Source organism: Lytechinus pictus, chromosome 11 (assembly GCF_037042905.1).
Source record: "Lytechinus pictus isolate F3 Inbred chromosome 11, Lp3.0, whole genome shotgun sequence".
NCBI lineage: Eukaryota > Metazoa > Echinodermata > Echinoidea > Temnopleuroida > Toxopneustidae > Lytechinus > Lytechinus pictus.
Genome location: NC_087255.1, coordinates 33,094,283 through 33,115,247, shown reverse-complemented (window position 1 = coordinate 33,115,247; position 20,965 = coordinate 33,094,283). Strand labels below are relative to the sequence as shown.

The following is a 20,965-nucleotide window of genomic DNA, read 5'->3' as shown; positions in this document are numbered from 1 at the left end:
GCACGAATCCAATCATAAGTGATAATGGTCAGAAACCCATGTCCAAAATTTGTCGTGTCACTCACGCATCATTTTTCAATCATATCTACTAAACAAATTGTAGCATTCAAATCAAACTGGTAGTGGCCCATGCCAGTCCTGCATTGTACATAATAGGGTAGTCATGATTGATTCATAACCTTTAAGTTTAAAGATATGAGCCCTTAACTCTCTCCAATTGTCGTGTCACACACATTTGAAAATGACCATTAGTTATTTAATAATTCATAGGACTCAGTTTTCATCTTGAAAATTGGTGGGCCCTTCTTCAGCACCTCAATAACCCGTGAGTTATTGGATTGAGTGAAGTTGGGCTTCACAGTGCTGCCAAAGAGTGACCCAATCAGGAGCGGCTGTTTAATGCCCTCCTTGATGTGGGCACTTGAGGAAGGGTGCTAGTGATGCACTTACAAGGTGTCAAAGATGGGACAAGCATTCATGCCATTAGCCGTCGCCTAATTAGAATAAAGTGCCCTGGAGGCAAGAGAATCCATTTACACTCATTCAATTGGACCATGGCACAGATGAGAGCCTGGTCAAGTGAGTTTCCAAATTGCTATTTCGGCCTGTCAAGACTTGGCAGCTAGTTATCTGACCTCAAGAAGACCGTTGTGAAGGAGATTCTAGAAGGAAGGCTCTTACCCTGCAATATTACAACTTTGTAATTCACTTCATGCAAAGTCTGCAGCTGCAAACGATATGCTACGATATTCTAGCTTCATCATCCTCCCTCATCATAATGCCCTGAAACATCATGCCAAACCTTAAATAATAATCCCCGATTTACTCAAGTACTAATTAGCAGAATTATAGGTGACACCAACCTCAATAACTTGAAGCCAAATCAGAAAAATGCTGCTTTATGTTTTGATGAAATCAAAATAAGTGAAGGATTAGTGTACACCCACTCAACAGGGAGTATTAATGGCTTTACGTTCATGGGCAGTCTCAATGATGAACGTGCCTCATATGCAAGAAGCTGCATTAAATAAGGAGCCCATTCTTGGTGGAACCTTTGCATTTCAGTAATAGAAAAACAGAAGGATTAGAAAACTTGAAATGGTTCTCTCCATTCTGCACTAGAGAGAAGTAGACTACTAAAAAAAAAACCTAGTCACTCATTATGTATCGGGTGTTCTAATAAATGGACTAATAATCTTGTTCCTCTTCTCTTCCTCCTTGTGTGCATCAATCTCTTTCCATACAGAGATAATACAGAATGGAAGATGCACTTCTAATGCCACTGGGGGTGGAGATTGAAGCAGATATAGAGGTAGAAGCTGGTTCACCTCCAGAGGAGGCCCTCAATGAGCCTGCCTCTGAGGGCGAGCCAACTAATAACAATGAAGAGGTTTAGAGGTTTCAGAGTCAGATTCCCTGAATCTGCCTCTTGCGTCAGCAGAGGCAGATATAACTTTCTGCGAAGCCGAGTGGGCCCCCAAAACATAATCATATGAATAGGAACAGGAGTGCATGCAGCAGAACAAGCTGCCCTCTACCACCGGAGGCCTTGCTGTTGGGGTCGGTCGCAGCAGCGGGCTCATGCTGAAGTGATTTTGCCACCCCATCTTGCAGGGGCCCTCCATTGGAAGGAGGGAGTCCAACGACTCAATTATTTGAATAACTTTTGAGAGCCCATGGCCTCTGCAAGCGTATGATGCATATTATTACCACCAAGATCATGCGCATATTCTGGGTGGCCCCTTGGGACCCCTCCCCCCCTCCCCCGTAGGTGAAAAGGGGGATACCCAAAAAGAGGAAGAAAAGAGGGGAAAGAAAAGGAGAAAAAAAGGAGAAGAGAAAGAGAAAAAAGGGGAAAGAAAGAAGAAAAAAAGAGGGAAGGGGGCCCCAAATTGGTCTTCGACATGTGGGGGGGGGGGCACTGAATTGATGTTCGACCTACAGGCGCCAAATTGATATTCAACCTTGGGGGTGCTGCAATGATGTTTTACCTAGGGGCGACAATTTAATGTTTGAGATAGGGGGCACAGAAATGTTCAACCAAGGGGGGCGCCGAATCGGTGTTCGACCTAGGGGGGCCGAATTGATGTTCGACATAGGGGCCATTACAAAAAATTCCTGCGGTACCTTAATGGTACTCTGTTCTACCTGTGTAGAACAGAGTATTTGTATCTATTTTTCTTATTTATTGTCATGATACAAAGCTATTTTGTATTCTTTTTTTATTGCAAGAAAAGAAGTTGTATCTATTTTTCTTACTTGGTGTCATTATGTCAGGTGAAGTTTTTTTGTTTTGTATCTAATTTTAAACTGTTTTTTCTTTCTTTGTGTCGTGGTGCCAGGCTATTTTAGTTATATTTTTTCCAATTAGTATAAAGTTTGTATCTATTTTCAAACTATTTTCCTTACTAAAAAGAGTGTCACAATGTCAGGTTATTTTTTACCTATTTTTTTTTCAAAGTTTGTATATATTTTAGACTATTTTTCTTACTTGTTTCGCTTCAAATTGTATCACTGTTTGCTTGTCTTGCTCCTCACCCCTTATCAAAATTCCCTGCCAGCGCTTGATCTAAGTTTATTTTCTTTTACTCTAAATTCATGTGAAAATTATAAATGGTAAAAGGATTTTAAAAAAGGAAAATGAAAAAATATTGCACTCACGGATAACTTTTCAACTTCTCACTTTCCTTTGATTACCAGTACAAGAAAAATGTGTTTGTAAAAAGTAAATAAAAATAAAAAAAATATGCACAAACGCATGGCCGGATTGCAGTTAGCTAGCTACGCATGCGCACTTTAACCGCCTATATTTGAATTTACTTTCGTAATTCGCCGCCTTAGCTGATCCTGAACTTGAAGAAGGCAGTCAATAATTCAACAACTAACAAAACACGGATCAGATTCAGACAACGACTTCAAAGACATTCACACAATAGGCTAAACAGTAAGTTAGATCCATTTTCTTTTCGTAGTTTGGCGCAGCATGCACTTAGATTTCTTCGACTTCATAGATCTACGGCCATTGGCACTGCCTTGTGATCCCATCCCGATCCCGCCCGCTCACCGGGCGGGCTGTGGACCGGGGATTGGACAGCTGGATATGGCGGCGGGGGTGAACCTGAACCGCCTTAGCTGAACCTGAACTTGAAGAAGGCCGTCAATAATTCAACAACTAACAAAACACGGATCAGATTCAGACAACGACTTCAAAGATATTCACACAATAGGCTAAACAATAAGTTAGATCCATTTTCTTTTCGTAGTTTGGCGCGGCATGCACTTAGACTTCTTAGCTAGCTACGCATGCGCACTTTAACCGCCTATATTTGAATTTACTTTCGTAATTAGCCGCCTTAGCTGAACCTGAACTTGAAGAAGGCAGTCAATAATTCAACAACTAACAAAACACGGATCAGATTCAGACAACGACTTCAAAGATATTCACACAATAGGCTAAACAGTAAGTTAGATCCATTTTCTTTTCGTAGTTTGGCGCGGCATGCACTTAGATTTCTTCGACTTCATAGATCTACGGCCATTGGCACTGCCTTGTGATCCCATCCCAAACCCGCCCGCTCACCGGGTGGGCTGTGGGCCGGGGATCGGACAGCTGGCTATGGCGGCAGGGGTGAACCTGAACCGCCTTAGCTGAACCTGAACTTGAAGAAGGCCGTCAATAATTCAACAACTAACAAAACATGGATCAGATTCAGACAACGACTTCAAAGACATTCACACATTAGGCTAAACAGTAAGTTAGATCGATTTTCTTTTCGTAGTTTGGCGCAGCATGCACTTAGATTTCTTCGACTTCATAGATCTACGGCCATTGGCACTGCCTTGTGATCCCATCCCGATCCCGCCCGCTCACCGGGCGGGCTGTGGACCGGGGATCGGACAGCTGGCTATGGCGGCGGGGGTGAACCTGAACCGCCTTAGCTGAACCTGAACTTGAAGAAGGCTGTCAATAATTCAACAACTAACAAAACATGGATCAGATTCAGACAACGACTTCAAAGACATTCACACAATAGGCTAAACAGTAAGTTAGATCCATTTTTTTGTAGTTTGGCGCGGCATGCACTTAGATTTCTTCGACTTCGTAGATCTACGGCCATTGGCACTGCCTTGTGATCCCATCCCGATCCCGCCCGCTCACCGGGCGGGCTGTGGGCCGGGGATCGGACAGCTGGCTATGGTGGCGGGGGTGTGTGCACTGTCATGTCTCTGACCGACCAGTGCAAAAGTACCTCGCACATAAAGAGTGATTATAGCCATGTAAAATGTTTTACAAAAAAATATCTGGATATGAATAATTTGTAAATGCTGCTGGTAAAATGGCATAGATTTGTAGGCCATTTTTAATATTCTGATAAAACTTGTTAGTAGCTTAGCTACTGGACCTATATAAAGGTTGCAGCCTCTACATGTATGTGTGTCCAGTAGCTAATTATTATTGAATCACTGGTGTACCAGGGAGGTACATCCGCCCGTGACCCCTTCCCTTTTTGAGAGCAATAATCAAATTTTGTAATATTTGTAAATATGCTATTTTACTGCCACAGTCTTATTCCCATACCCTTTTGAAAGTGAGGACTTTTTTGCCCCTGAATTGAAACATTGAAATATAGAACTGGAGAAGTTTTACTATGATAATAATGTATTTTTGTTAATCTGCAAATATAATTTTACAATGTCACTCAAATCTATTTCATTTCATTATTAAAAGATTCAAAGAGGGATTTCTGGATGATAAAGCAGCAGGTCCAGCATTATCTGGGAAGAATACTACAGGTGTACACAGAAAAGGCCATGTACATGTACAAGACACTGTTGGAGCTCATAAAAGGTAATTATGAAGGCATTCACTTCGATATTACAATAAAATTAAACAGATTGTATTCATGCAGTGGCATAGTTGAAAAACCTTGTCAGGAGAGGTAAATAAATACGCCAAAGTTCGCCATCATTTTCAGTACAGTAGAAACTGTACTTTCTTACAAGCCCAAGCCCCCCCCCCCCCCCTAAACAAAAAATAAAAATAAATCAGGCCCCAGGTATGCGAGTAGTGGGGGAAATCTTTGGTTAATATGAAGATCATACCTGCTCACCTAAATATTTTGAATCATGATATTTCTTACAATATACAGTGTATTATTGTACAAAATATTCTAATGTCTGTTCCTTGTCCTATTCAAATGAAGGGTACATGTTGTGTATGTGCCAACTTTGTAAATATTACTAAATAGGGTCATTATTGCGGAATGAAATAATCGCTGGAGGGTATTCATTTATCTCGCAATCTACTATGGTCAACAAGATCACTCTCGCAAAAAGTGTTCACTAGCTTTCTAGGATATTCGTGATCACTCTCGCAAAAAGTGTTCACTAGCTTACAAGTTCACGAGCTTTCGAGTGCCGCTGCAACTCTTTATCAAGTGACGAAAATTATCTGATACGGTAGTCAATTTATACCAATCCCCAGGAACGTACGCACGAACGCGGGAACAATAGGTGGGCACTGATCCGTTATGTGATTGGTCGGGCGTATATGCAAATAAGCCGGAGGTATATGCAAATACGCCGCAAGTCGGCAATACGCAAATAAGACAAAATTGGCGGGCTCGCTAGTTTCCCGTGGGTGGGGGTTGACTAGCTGAGCGGTCCCTCGCTCGCTCAGTCGGGTCGGCATGCACTGCCAGGTAAGGGGGTATTGTGCTGTTGGATGGTTCGCATCCAGAAATTGGGGATGTCGATCCCGCTGTCTCTGTTGAAGTTGTTAGGACAAAGACGTATACTAATAGCCTCCTTAATCCGGCGTGTATACCAATGTCTTTCTTTGGCAACGCAATGTACACCCTTCCAATCTGGGTGGTGTTGCTTCTCCCAAGCATGTTCTGCCACCGCGGATGTGTCGGTTCGCTGTAACTGAACATCGCGCTTGTGTTCAGAAATGCGTTCAATTATCGGTCGGGCTGTTTCACCGATGTAAGACCCATCACATCCCTGGCAAGGAATGTTGTATACTACGCCATCACGTCTGTGATCAGGAATGGGGTCTTTGGGGTGCACAAGTTGTTTGTGTAGGGCGGTGTCCGAGCGGAAAACCGTTCAGATACTGTGACCTTCTAATCGGCGTTTGAGTTGTAGTGAAAGACCATCTATGTATGGCAAGACTGTGCAAGTCTTGAAAACCTTCTGATCCCTTGGAGGTTGTTTTTTCTTGAAAGTGTTCTCGATAAAACGGCGTGGGTAGCCGTTGCTGTATAAGGCGCCACGTATGTGTGCTCTTTCTTTCGGGAGTTCAGGTGGGTGAGTTATAATACGTGCTGCTCTGTCGAACAGGCATTTAACAAGACCCTTCTTGACTGATTTGTCATGATGAGAATCATATGGAATGTATTGGTCTGTATGAGTTGGCTTGCGGTAGACAGAGGTGGAGAGATTCCCGCCCTCATGTCTTTGGACTAGCGTGTCAAGGAATGCTAATTTCCCTCATTGCTCAGTCTCCAGAGTGAACTGGATGGACGGTTGCTGGCTATCAATGTATGCGAGTAGGCTGTCCGTTTCGGAACTATTTACAATTATGAAAGTGTCATTGACATATCTCTTCCACACCCGAGGGCGGCATGTGGGAGGACACTTGGGCAAGGCGTTCTGTTCAAAATCTTCCATATATAGGTTAGCCACAACCGCTGAGACTGGGCTACCCATAGCTGCTCCTTCTGTTTGCTGGATCAGTGCCCACCTATTGTTCCCGCGTTCGTGCATACGGTCCTGGGGATTGGTATAAATTGACTACCGTATCAGATAATTTTCGTCACTTGATAAAGAGTTGCAGCGGCACTCGAAAGCTCGTGAACTTGTAAGCTAGTGAACACTTTTTGCGAGAGTGATCACAAATTTCCTAGAAAGCTAGTGAACACTTTTTGCGAGAGTGATCACGAATTTCCTTGTTGACCATAGTAGATTGCGAGACAGATGAATACCCTCTAGCGATTTGTCAATATTTTAGCAAAATATATGAATTTCTATAGGAATATTACACCCATGACAAGAATTGATATTGTTACGGTCGCATACCTGAACTGTGTTTGACCTGACATGTCATATAGTTAGGCAGATGTAACATTTTTACCACCTGATAATAAATAGGGTCTCTATTTCCACTGACCAGAGGAAGTGGTCCGATACATAAATTTGTCTGGGAAATGACAGGCCCAAGGTATGTGAATGTCTTACAGTGTATATGATGACAAAAACATGTTTCCAGGGGTGGTCGAGTTTCGACCATCACCAGGGTATATAATGGGGTGACATTGATTGGAAGAGAGAGTTTCTTCGATATGAGACACTTCTCTGGATATTTTGATCTGATTAAAATGAACCTAATGAACCTGCACATACGCCTGTAGTCTACATTTCGTATGAGTTTGTTGCAGACTTAACAATATTAACTATGTTGATGCAATTAAATGTATAAGAGTCAAAATCATTCGGAAGAAATTGGATTAAACCTGTTTTTCAAAAGCAGCAACAGATTTGTTAAAAAGAGTTGTATTTGACAAATTTAACATTTTATTAACCTTGCATTCTCGCTCGGGAGTGACTGAAGAGATTAGTCTGAAAAATGAGTATTTGTAATTCATTCTTCATTTTTGTTCATTCAAAAGTATCAATATGTGCTTATAATAATTTGTTTGCATTGTAAATTGTTTGCCATTCTTGAATGTTCGGCTTGTGGGGGGACAAAAACATTAGTTTGCTCTATAAGCAAGAATGTGCTAAGAGAGATGGCCGCAAGGACCTCATGGTCGTACAGGTATGTACTAGTACAAAGAGATCTAGATAGTGGCAAAACAGCTGATTTTTTTTTAATTTACTGTTGTTCATGTTATTGTAATGGTATGTGTGTTTGTTTGTTTTTTCTACGGATAAAGCTGCCTCATGCTATCCAGACGTGGGTAGAAAACTACCTAAGGAGGCTGCGCCAAAAACAAGCTGTCAAATGAATGGCGACTACTCAACAGGAGCCAGAAAGCCGATTAAGGTTTGATAGCAGTATAGAATGGGGCAGGGTCATATTTTGACAAGCCAAAATACATGTAACTTATCATTCTTATAGGAATTCAAACACATTTTATGCCAACAGATAATCCAAGAATAAGTTACCAAACTTTTCATTTTGAACATGTTAATACTTTTGCTTATAATAATTCGTTTGCATTGTAAATTTTTTTGCCATTCTTGAATGTTCGGCTTGTGGGGGGACAAAAACATTAGTTTGCTCTATAAGCAAGAATGTGCTAAGAGAGATGGCCGCAAGGACCTCATGGTCGTACAGGTATGTACTAGTACAAAGAGATCTAGATAGTGGCAAAACAGCTGATTTCTTTTAATTTACTGTTGTTCATGTTATTGTAATGGTATGTGTGTTTGTTTGTTTTTTCTACGGATAAAGCTGCCTCATGCTATCCAGACGTGGGTAAAAAACTACTTAAGGAGGCTGCCAAAACAAGCTGTCAAATGAATGGCGACTACTCAACAGGAGCCAGAAAGCTGATTAAGGTTTGATAGCAGTATAGAATGGGGCAGGGTCATATTTTGACAAGCCAACATACATGTAACTTATCATTCTTATAGGAATTCAAACACATTTTATGCCAACAGATAATCCAAGAATAAGTTACCAAACTTTTCATTTTGAACATGTTAATACTTTTGAACTTTAATTTACTGTTGTTCATGTTATTGTAATGGTATGTGTGTTTGTTTGTTTTTTCTACAGATGAAGCTGCCTCATGCTATCCAGACGTGGGTAAAAAACTACTTAAGGAGGCTGCCAAAAACAAGCTGTCAAATGAATAGCGACTACTCAACAGGAGCCAGAAAGCCGATTTAGGTTTAATAGCAGTATAGAATGGGGCAGGGTCATATTTTGACAAGCCAACATACATGTAACTTATCATTCTTATAGGAATTCAAACACATTTCATGCCAACAGATAATCCAAAAATAAGTTACCAAACTTTTCATTTTGAACATGTTAATACTTTTGAACTTTAATTTACTGTTGTTCATGTTATTGTAATGGTATGCGTGTGTTTTTTTTTTTTCTACAGATGAAGCTGCCTCATGCTATCGAGACGTGGGTAAAAAACTACTTAAGGAGGCTGTCAAAAACAAGCTGTCAAATGAATGGCGACTACTCAACAGGAGCCAGAAAGCTGATTAAGGTTTCATAGCAGTATAGAAAGGGGCAGGGTCATATTTTGACAAGCCAACATACATGTAACTTATCATTCTTATAGGAATTGATGTTCGACATAGGAAGAGGCAGAAATGATGTTCAATCTGGTGGCCCCGAATCCTTGTTCTACCTAGGGGGGCCGCATTGATGTTCGACATAGGAGGCGCCGTATCGATGTTTTACCTAGGGAATGCTGAATTGATGTTCGACCTAGGGGCGCCAAATTAATGTTCGACATAGGAGGCGCCGTATTGATATTTTACCTAGGGTTGCAGAATTGATGTTCGACATACATGTAGGGGGGGCGATTTGATATTCGACCTGGGGGGCCGAATCTATGTTCAACCTAGGGGCGCTGAATTGATGTTCAACATTTGGAGGGGCACCAATTTGATGTTCAACCTGTGTAGGGGAACGCCAAATTTATGTTCTACCAAGGGTCGCTGTTCGACATAGGGAGGTGCTGATTTGATGATCAACATAGGAGGCACTGGATTGATGTTTTACCTAGGGTTGCCGAATTGATGTTCGACATAGGGGGGCCGATTTGATATTCGACCTGTGGGGCTGAATCGCTGTTCGACATAGGGAGGTGCTAATTTGATGTTCAACATAGGAGGCACTGGATTGATGTTTTACCTAGGGTTGCCGAATTGATGTTCGACATAGGGGGGCCGATTTGATATTCGACATACATGTAGGGGGCCGATTTGATATTCGACCTGGGGTGGCACCGAATTGATGTTTTACCTAGGGGCGCCGAATTGATGTTCGACATTTTGAGGGGCACCAATCTGATGTTCAACCTGTATAGGGCAACACCATATTGATGTTCTACCAAGGGGCGCCGAATTGATGTTCGATCATAGGGGGGCCGATTTGATGTTCAATCTGGGGGGCCTAATTGATGTTCGACCTAGGGGGGTGTCGAATTGATGTTCAACGTAAATAGGGGCGCAGAATTTGTGTACAACCTACATAGGGGGCACTGAATTGATGTTCTACCAAGGGACAGTGAATTGATGTTCGACATAGGGGGGCGCCGAAATGATGTTCTACCGGGGGGGGGGGTGCCGTATTGATGTTTTACCCACCGTTGCCGAATCAATGTTCAACCTAGAGGGCGCCGAATTAATTTTCAACCTAGGGCAGCTCCAAATTGATGTTTAACCTAGGGGCGCCGAATTGATGTTCGATATTTGGAGGGGTGCCGAAATGATGTTCGGGTTGGGAGGTGCCGAATTGATGTTCGACATAGGAGGAGCCCTATTGATGTTTTACCTAGGGTTGCCGAATTGATGTTCGACATAAGGGGGCCGATTTGATATTCGACCTGGGGCGCCAAATCTATATTCAACCTAGGGGGGCCGAATTGATGTTCAACCTAGGGGGTGCCAAATTAATGTTAGACCTAGGGTGGCGCCGAATTGATGTTTGAACTATGGGCACCGATTGATGTTCAACATAGGAGGCTTCGTATTGATGTTTTACCTAGGGTTGCCGAATTGATGTTCGACATAGGGGCGCCTAATTGATATTCGACCTGGGGGGCAAAATCGATGTTCATTGATGTTTTACCTAGGGTTGCCTAATTTTTTTTTGACATAGGGGTGCCTAATTGATATTAAACCTAAGGGCGCCTAATTGATATTAACCCTAGGGGGGCCGAATTGATGTTCAGCCTAGGGGGCGCCGAATTAATGTTAGACCTAGGGTGGCGCCGAATTGATGTTTGACGTAGGGGCGCCGATTGATGTTCAACATTTGGAGGGGCACAAATTTGATGTTCAACCTGTATAGGGGAACGCAAAATTGATGTTCCACCTAGGGGCGCCGAATTGATGTTTGACATTGGGAGGTGCCGAATTGATACTTTACATAGGAGGCTTCATATTGATGTTTTACCTAGGGTTGCCGAATTGATGTTCGACATAGGGGGGCTAATTCGATATTCGACCTGGGGGGCCGAATCGATGTTCAACCTAGGGGGGCCGAATTGATGTCCAACCTAGGGGGCGCTGAATTAATGTTAGACCTAGGATGGTGCCAAATTGATGTTTAACCTAGGGGCACCAATTTGATGTTCAACCTGTATAAGGGAACGCCAAATTGATCTTCTACCAAAGGGCGCCTAATTGATGTTCGACATAGGGAGGTCCCGATTTGATGTTCAATCTGGGGGGCCGAATCTATGTTCAACCTAGGGGCACCGAATCGATGTTTGACATAGGAGAAGCCCTATTGATGTTTTACCTAGGGTTGCCGAATTGATGTTCAACCTAGGAGGCGCCAATTGATGTTCGACATAGGAGGCTACGTATTGATATTCAACCTAGGGGGCGCCGAATAAATGTTCGACCTAGGGTGGCGCCAAATTGATATTTGACCTAGGGGCAGCAATTTGATGTTCAACCTGTATAGGGGAACGCCAAATTGATGTTCTACCAAGGGTCGCCGGATTGATGTTCGACATAGGGAGGTGCCGATTTGATGTTCAACATAGGAGGCACTGGATTGATGTTTTACCTAGGGTTGCCGAATTGATGTTCAACCTAGGGGCCCCGAATTGATGGTCAACCTTTATAGGGGCGGCGAATTGATGTTCAACTTATATGAGGGGGGCGCCACATTGATGTTCAACCTATATGGGGGGCGCCACATTGATGTTCAACCTATGGGGGTGTTGAATTTATGTTCGACCTAGGGAGGAGGTGCCAAATTAATGTTTGACCTAGGGGCAACAATTTGATGTTCAACCTGTATAGGGGAATGCCAAATTGATGTTCTACCAAGAGGCGCCCAATTAATGTTAGACCTAGGGTGGCACAGAATTGATGTTCAACATAGGAGGCTTCGTATTGATGTTTTACCTAGGGTTGCAGAATTGATGTTCGACATACATGTAGGGGGGCCGATTTGATATTCGACCTGGGGGGCCGAATCTATATTCAACCTAGGGGCACCAATTTGATGTTCAACCTGTATAGGGGAACGCCAAATTGATGTTCTACCAAGGGTCGCCGGATTGATGTTCGACATAGGGAGGTGCCGATTTGATGTTCAACATAGGAGGCACTGGATTGATGTTTTACCTAGGGTTGCCGAATTGATGTTCGACCTAGGGGCCCCGAATTGATGGTCAACCTTTATAGGGGCGGCGAATTGATGTTCAACTTATATGAGGGGGGCGCCACATTGATGTTCAACCTATATGGGGGGGGGGGGGGGGCGCCACATTGATGTTCAACCTATGGGGGTGTTGAATTTATGTTCGACCTAGGGAGGGGGTGCCAAATTAATGTTTGACCTAGGGGCAGCAATTTGATGTTCAACCTGTATAGGGGAACGCCAAATTGATGTTCTACCAAGAGGCGCCCAATTAATGTTAGACCTAGGGTGGCACAGAATTGATGTTCAACATAGGAGGCTTCGTATTGATGTTTTACCTAGGGTTGCAGAATTGATGTTCGACATACATGTAGGGGGGCCGATTTGATATTCGACCTGGGGGGCCGAATCTATATTCAACTTAGGGGCACCAATTTGATGTTCAACCTGTATAGGGGAACGCCAAATTGATGTTCTACCAAGGAGCACCAATTTGATGTTAAACCTGTATAGGGCAACGCCGAATTGATGTTCTAGCAAGGGGCGCCGAATTAATGTCCGACATAGGGAGGAGCTGATTTGATGTTCGACATATGGGCGCCTAATTGATATTCGACATGGGGGGCAAAATCGATGTTCAACGTAGGGGGTTGTCGAATTGATGTTCAACGTTAATAGGGGCGCAGAATTTGTGTACAACCTACATAGGGGGCACTGAATTGATGTTCTACCAAGGGGCACCGAATTGATGTTCAACATAGGGATGTGCCGAATTGATGTTTTACCTAGGGTTGCCGAATTGATGTTCGACATAGGGGCACAGATTTTATGTTTGACCTGGGGATGCCGAATTGATGTTCAACCTACATGTATATAGGTGGCACCGAATTGATGTTCAACCTACATGTATTTAGGTGGCACCGAATTGATGTTCAACCTATATAGGGGGCGCTGAATTGATGTTCAACCTATATAGGGGGCACCGTATTGATGTTCAACCTATATAGGGGGCGCTGAATTGATATTCAACCTATATATGGAGGTGCTGAACTGATGTTCAACCTAAATAGGGGCGCAGAATTGATGTTCAACCTACGTAGGGGGCATCGGATTGATGTTCTACATGTATCTAGGGGCGGTGAATTGATGTTCGACATATGGGGGCCCAGAAATGATGTTCTACCTAGGGCAGCGAATCGATGTTCGATATGGGGGGGGGGGGCGCCAAATTGATGTTCGACATGGGCGGGCGCTGAATTGATGTTCGACATAGGGGGGCACCAAATTGACGTTCAACCTAGGGGGCGCCAAAGTGATGTTCAACCTAGGGGGGTGCCGAATAGATGTTCAACGTAAATAGGGGCGCAGAATTGGTGTTCAACCTACATAGGGGCACCGAATTGATGTTCTACCAAGGGGCAGTGAATTGATGTTTGACATAGGGGGCGCGAAATGATGATCTACCTAGGGAAGTGCCGTATTTCGGTTTTACCTACGGTTGCCGAATTGATGTTCGACATAGGGGGACACCAAATTGATGTTCGACCTAGGGTGGCTGAAGCGATGTTCAACATAGGTGCGCCGCATTGATGGCCTCCCAAGGGCACCCTATTGATGTTCGCCCTAGGGAGGGGGCACAGAATTGATGTTTAACCTATATAGCGGGCACCAAATTGATGTTCTACCTAGGGGCGGTGAATTTCTGTTCGACATTTGGGGGCGCCGAATTGATGTTTTACCTGCGGTTGCCAAATTGATGTTCAACATAGGGGGGCGCCAAATCAATGTTCGAACTAGGGGGCTGAATTGACGTTCGACATAGGTGCGCCACATTGATGTTTGACCTAGGAAGATGGTACCAAAGTGATGTTCAACCTATATAGGGGGCACTGAATTTATGTTCTACCTGGGGGGGGGGGGGGGGGTTCGAAATGAGGTTTTACCTAGGGGCGGCGAATTAATGTTCGAAATAGAGGGGCACCGAATTATTGATCAACATAGGGGGGCGCCAAATTGATCTTCGAACTAGGGGGGCTGAACTGATGTTCGACATAGGGGTGCCGCACTGAAGTTAAACATATGGGGGTGTCGAATTGATGTACGACCTTGGGAGGGGGTGCCGCATTGATGTTCGACATAGGGGACGCCGAATTGATGTTCGACCTTTGGGCGCTGAATTGATGTTCAAAATAGGAGGCGTCCCCCTGTCTTACAGTATTTACATTAGTCACCAGTCCAGTTTTTAATCCAATTTAAGATTGTGTTACATTAGCCTATCAATGTGTCTATGGACTTGCTCATTCATACTGAAATAATTTAGTCATTGTCTATAAGCCAACACGTCAATCTATGTTCACAAAGTAAGAATTTATCAATTGTTCCTCCAATATCAACAAAAACATATGGTCAACGTTCATTTGCTCATGCAGCCCGTTTTATGGAACAAACTCCCAAATTCCCTGGAAACAATTGATTCAGTAAACAAATTCAAAACAGCCCTAAAATTCAAATTGTACCTAACCTCAACACCTCTCTTCCTCTCTTTAATTTTCTGAAGTGCATAGAGACATATTTGTTAAGTGTTATGCGCTCTATATAAACTGACTATTATCATTATTCTTAAATGTTAGCAACATTCACAAACAAATAGTCAAATTCTGAATTCTTATATGATAGCAAAGAACCAATAAGGAGGAATTCAACAATCTTTGTAATGAATTAAAATCATTAAGATCCATCTTATTGGAGTGCAATTTTGACGTATGTTACTGGATACATTGCAAAACGAGGTACATATCAAAAACTAAATGTACATGCAAAGCACAACAGTTGTATAACTTGTATGCACGCCTTACAGAAAGATGCAAGATTTGTGGAAGATCCATCTCAAATGGTATTGCTTTACAAGGCATATTGTGTTGATCACTGTACCTCCTGAAGATTTTGTTTTAATTCATCGAGTTCTGGGAAGAAGTATTTGTTGGATATTTTAATCATTTTGTATTTTCTTGGGAAAAGAGGATACCTGAAAAGATGGAAAACATCATAAATAAAAAAAATAAAAAAAATTCACCTCTGGCTCTGTAGCATTTTCATTGTCTTTATGAAAAAGAGCCCAAACCCAGCTAAAAAGTCACATTTTTTCTCCAGGTGACTCCCCCTCCTGGATCTGCAACTGTGTGAAGGTGTGAGTACATTACTAACATCACAATAAATCCTTCTTTCCCACATTTACAATGTAATCATTGGTATATGAGCAAAGAATGGCTTTCAAAAGAGAGTTATAATCCCAAAGAATAGTTCATGAGATATATCTGAAAAAGCATATGTCTTTATTATAAGAAGAAAAAATGACAATACTATTAAAAGGAAGGACACAGCTCCTGGAAGAAAACAAATAATTTTCTTTGATATTGCCAGAAGAGACAGAGTCTGTACATAGTCACTTCAAGGGGGATTCCCCAATGCACCCTCCCTTTCATAATACCCTGAAACTTTATATTTTTATCACAAACACTCAAGAATTAATTAAAAGAATTAAACCTCACTGACCAAAGTCAGTGAGCTCTCTTCCATGCTAGATCAACAAAATGAGAAGCTATCTGCATGCTTTGACAGGAGGCCAGCTGTAAATGTTCTGTTGGCAGCTTCTCTCCTGTTTGGGCCATGATGGCGCAAGTTCTTGGTCACCTGAAAGTGGCCAGTACATTAGAGCAAACTTTCTATGAGATTCAGAAGTCCATAATACAGCATGCCATTGAAAAGAAGAGGGGGATAGAGCACAGAAAAGAAATCCAAGGACTACAAAGATTCAGTCAAAGAATGTGGCCCTGTCCAAAGTTAATGGATGTTTACTTTTGAGAGATATTTGGTTTCTTCAGTTCCTTCTTTGCCAAATAGGAGATGATTTTGTTTCAACTCTTGCTAGAAATACCAACTCGAATGCTGTCAACATACAAGAAACTACCAGTGAACATGAACCAGGCAATGAATATGTGACATTAGACACCTTGTGGACACAAACAAATGCAGCTGAGATGAAGGCATTTGTCTCAATAAACATCCGCATGGGCATCCACAAGACTTCAGAGAATGCAGATTGCTAGTCAAATGATCCAGCTTTGCAAAATGAATTCATTGCAAAGTTTTTCTTAAAAATGCGATATGAAAAACTCTGTCAGTACGTTCATTCAAGTGATGTGAAAGAGGCTCATGATGAGAATGATAAGCTATACAAAGTTGGGGAATTCATCAGGAATATTCAACAGAACTTTCCTCGAAATTTTCAGCCAGGCTAGGCAATAAGCATCGATGAGGCGATGATAACATTTAATGGTCGACTCACATGGAAGCAGTATATGCACCAAAACCCAACTAAGAGATTAAGATCTGGTGTCTCTGTGACAGCATCACAGTGTATTGCATAGGTTTTCAAGTGTACACTGGAAGAGGAATGGACCAAGATTTGGTGAGAGAGTATGGTCTTGGCTACATGGTAGTAATGAAGCAGTTTACATTCCCTATAGGTGAATGAGTATCAACGCTACATCTTCAGAGTAATAACAGGGAGACAAAATTTGATGAGGGAATTCCCTGGATGAGATATAAGACAACAAGTCATGGATTGGATTTTTAAATATTGGAACGCAGAATGCTACCCCTAGCAGAGCAAGGATAAAAAAATATGACATCCATGTAAAGGAAATATGTTCAATTTGAATTTCGAATGAATAAAACATGAAAAAAAGTGGATGTGTGACATTAGGGGCTCTCTCATTAGCATACCATGACTTCCAGTTTTGCACATAACATGATAAAGCAAACCAACAAAAGCAATGAAATATGAATCTTTGATTTTTTGTGAAAATCATTGGTATATGCTTGTTTGATTTTTGTGACCATTGACACTTTGACTTTGTGGCCCTAACACAAAATGAAATTACTGTTACATGTACTTTATCAAGTATACAAGAGCAAATCCATTGCCATTGTCCAAAAAACTAATCAGTTTATCATCATAATGATAATGACAATGGTGGATTTGTCTAGAGTGCACAGGTCCGTTAGACATGGCAATATGTAAAATACAATGTCATGAGGAGATAAAAACATATTGATAATCTATCTTGAACTTGAAGGAAACCAGCGAAAAGGTTAAGTTATTGCTAACAAAGATAATAGAAGGAATTAAATGTACACATGGAAAACCTGAACATAGTGGCATCGGCACCAACCCACAATCGGCGGAGGTATATCCAGTTGTTATGAAGTAAGGGTTTCCTCTCCATCCAAAGATGTCTTTCTTTTAACTTTCCTCCTTCTCTTCTGCTTCTTGATATACTGAGAGATAGAAAGAAAAAGATAGCATAGGAACAATGAAATGAGAATATCCTGAAATAATTAGTCTCATCTTAGCACTTGATATACACAACGGAATGCCCTTAATAAATTGCATGGCATGAGAAGATCATAAAGTCAAGTAAAAGTGGCAAAAAAGGGATTGTCAGACAGAAAGGTTATTTAAAGCATTACCCAGCCTTTATTCTTACAGTATGTCACTGTAATAGACCAGAGAGGTGTTTCACAAAGATTTGAGTATGACTTAGAGTTGCTCTTAAATTATATTCCTGGTTGCATGCTAATAGGATGCGTATTACTGAGCATTAATCAATAAGATTGCATATAAGATTACATAATTAGATTAGATATCGTAACATATCATGTATGCATCAGCATTTGTGAAACACCCCCAAGAACTACTTGCCAACATTTGAAATCTGAAAAGAGGTACAAAGATAGCCAGTAGACACTACAGACCCCCAGCTGGAGGGTCTTCATGCTCATTTCTCACTCATTTTCCTCAATTTCTCAGCCAAGGGGGCCATGCCCACATACAGCCACAGGCAAAATAGAACTTCAGAGGGCTATTCAAAGCCCAATGAAATGATACCAAAATTATCATACTTCCTACAAACAGAATAAAATACTCAAATGGAAAACACACTCCATCCTTTCTCGTTTAATTTTCTAAGACATTGACGTCAAGAACATAACGTGACCTTGTCCCTGTACACCTTAACAAAGTTAGGGAAATGCTCTTTAAATTCTTTATCTTAATGTTTTCTTACGGTATTTGCCACTCAATTTCCTTGGAAGTTTTATGGGAGTTGTTAAGAAAGACCAAGACTGAACTTTCCTTGACCCTGTATCATAAAGCTTAACGAGCTAATTTCTATGTTTAAAAGCACTGATTATTGTATATGATTGGTCATAAAATCAGTCAACAATCAATCACTATGCTTTATATTGGGGCCCTGGTCACAAATTTCAATAGAATATAAAAACAGGAAACCGTCTTACAAAGAGTTGCGATTGACTCGATCAATCACAACTATGGACAGCCAGCAAAGTCAACATCGAACATGTTTGTTTGTTCACAGTACTTTCTAGATATGATCTTTATTCATACATTCATCATTCTCTTGAAGATTTAGTGTGATTTTCTTAACTAGAAAAATAAATGATATGGATAGATTTTCATACAGTTGAGATTGATTGGATCAATTGTAACTCTTTGTAAGACGGGCCTACATGTAGGTCTGTGCCTGACCTAGGTCCGTTGCATAATAGTTATGGTATCTTTGCCATGCAATGGTAACTAGCATGGAATCCTTGATTTTATTGGCTGTTGAGCATTGTTGCCATGGTAGTTACCACTGGATGGCAAAGTTAACATAATAGCAACTTTTATCCAACAGGCCATGGATAGTGCATTCACATGTGGAAGGGATACAAAACAGTTTTCAAGGAATGAGTACAGATCCATCAACTTACAGATCTAGTGTTTTCCAATGTAGTGTAGGAGTAATCTTCTTGTAATGAATCAAGGAAGGCTTGATGTTGTCTCATGGTATTGGTGATGGCTAGCTGTGTTTGTCTGACTTGAGCTAACAGGTTTGTATGCAGCATCATTGAAGTAGAGTCAAATGAGCTCAGTGCTGTGTAACAAGATAGGAAGTATGAAAACAAACTATGTGACATAATACTAAATAGGTTCATTATTGCGGACTGAAATAATCGCTAGAGGGTATTTATTTGTCTCGCAATCTACTGTGGTCAACAAGGAAATTTGTGATCACTCTCCCAAAAAGTGTTTACTAGCTACATTAGCAGAACGTACCACACTTATGCCCGAACAAATAGCCTCAGATCCACATATTTTCTGTACAGAGGCTCTTTCTATGAGCAAACAGGAGCAGCAATGGGTAGCCCAGTCTCAGCGGTTGTGGCTAACCTATATATGGAAGGTTTTGAACAGAACGCCTTGCCCAAGTGTCCTTCCACATGCCACCCTCGGGTGTGGAAGAGATATGTTGATGACACTTTCATAATTGTAAATAGTTCCGAAACGGACAGCCTACTCGCATACATGAATAGCCAGCAATCGTCCATCCAGTTCACTCTGGAGACTGAGCAAGGAGGGAAATTAGCATTACTTGACGCGCTAGTCCAAAGACACGAGGGCGGAAATCTCTCCACCTCTGTCTACCGCAAGCCCACTCATACAGACCAATACATACCATATGATTCTCATCACGACAAATCAGTCAAGAAGGGTCTTGTTAAATGCCTGTTCGACAGAGCAGCACATATTATAACTCACCCACCTGAACTCCCGAAAGAAAGAGCACACATACGTGGCGCCTTATACAACAACGGCTACCCACGCCGTTTTATCGAGAACACTTTCAAGAAGAAACAACCACCAAGGGATCAGAAGGTTTTCAAGACTTGCACAGTCTTGCCATACATAGATGGTCTTTCACCACAACTCAAACGCCGATTAGAAGGTCACGGTATCTGAACTGTTTTCCGCTCGGACACCACCCTACACAAACAGCTTGTGCACCCCAAAGACCCCATCCCTGATCACAGACGTGATGGTGTAGTATACAACATTCCTTGCCAGGGATGTGACGGGTCTTACATCGGTGAAACGGCCCGACCGATAGTTGAACGCATTTCTGAACACAAGCGCGATGTTCGGTTACAGCGAACTGACACATCCGCGGTGGCAGAACATGCTTGGGAGAAGCAACACCACCCAGATTGGGAGGGTGTACATTGCGTTGCCAAAGAGAGACATTGGTATACACGCAGGATTAAGGAGGCTATTAGTATACGTCTTTGTCCTAACAACTTCAACAGAGACAGTGGGATCGACATCCCCGATTTCTGGATGCGAACCATCCGACAGCACAATACCCCCTTACCTGGCAGTGCACGCCCACCCGATCGTTCCCGGCCCCGAGCGAGGGACCGCTCAGCTAGTCAACCCCCACCCACGGGAAACTAGCGAGCCCGCCAATTTTATCTTATTTGCATATTTGCCGACTCGCGGCGTATTTGCATTTACCTCCGGCTTATTTGCATATACGCCCGACCAATCACATAACGGATCAGTACCCACCTATTGTTCCCGCGTTCGTGCGTATGGTCCTGGGGATTGGTATAAATACACTTCGTTATCAGATAATTTTCGTCAATTGATAAAGAGTTGCAGCGGCACTCGAAAGCTCGTGAACTTGAAAGCTAGTGAACACTTTT

The 20,965-nt window shown here is 42.1% G+C and overlaps 1 protein-coding gene across 1 annotated transcript in view; it reads right to left on the bottom strand.

Annotated features, from left to right (window-relative positions):
• Nucleotides 1–14,492: 14,492 nt before the first annotated feature.
• LOC129271233 (uncharacterized) overlaps nucleotides 14,493–20,965 on the bottom strand; it is a 20,996-nt gene continuing 14,523 nt past the window's right edge. The window contains exons 8-9 of the mRNA XM_064106382.1: nucleotides 19,193–19,356; nucleotides 14,493–17,698 (exon numbers count right to left, since the gene is read on the bottom strand). Coding sequence (XP_063962452.1) covers nucleotides 17,621–17,698; nucleotides 19,193–19,356 — 242 coding nt within the window. The 3' untranslated portion in view covers nucleotides 14,493–17,620. The remainder of the gene's footprint in view (nucleotides 17,699–19,192; nucleotides 19,357–20,965) is intronic.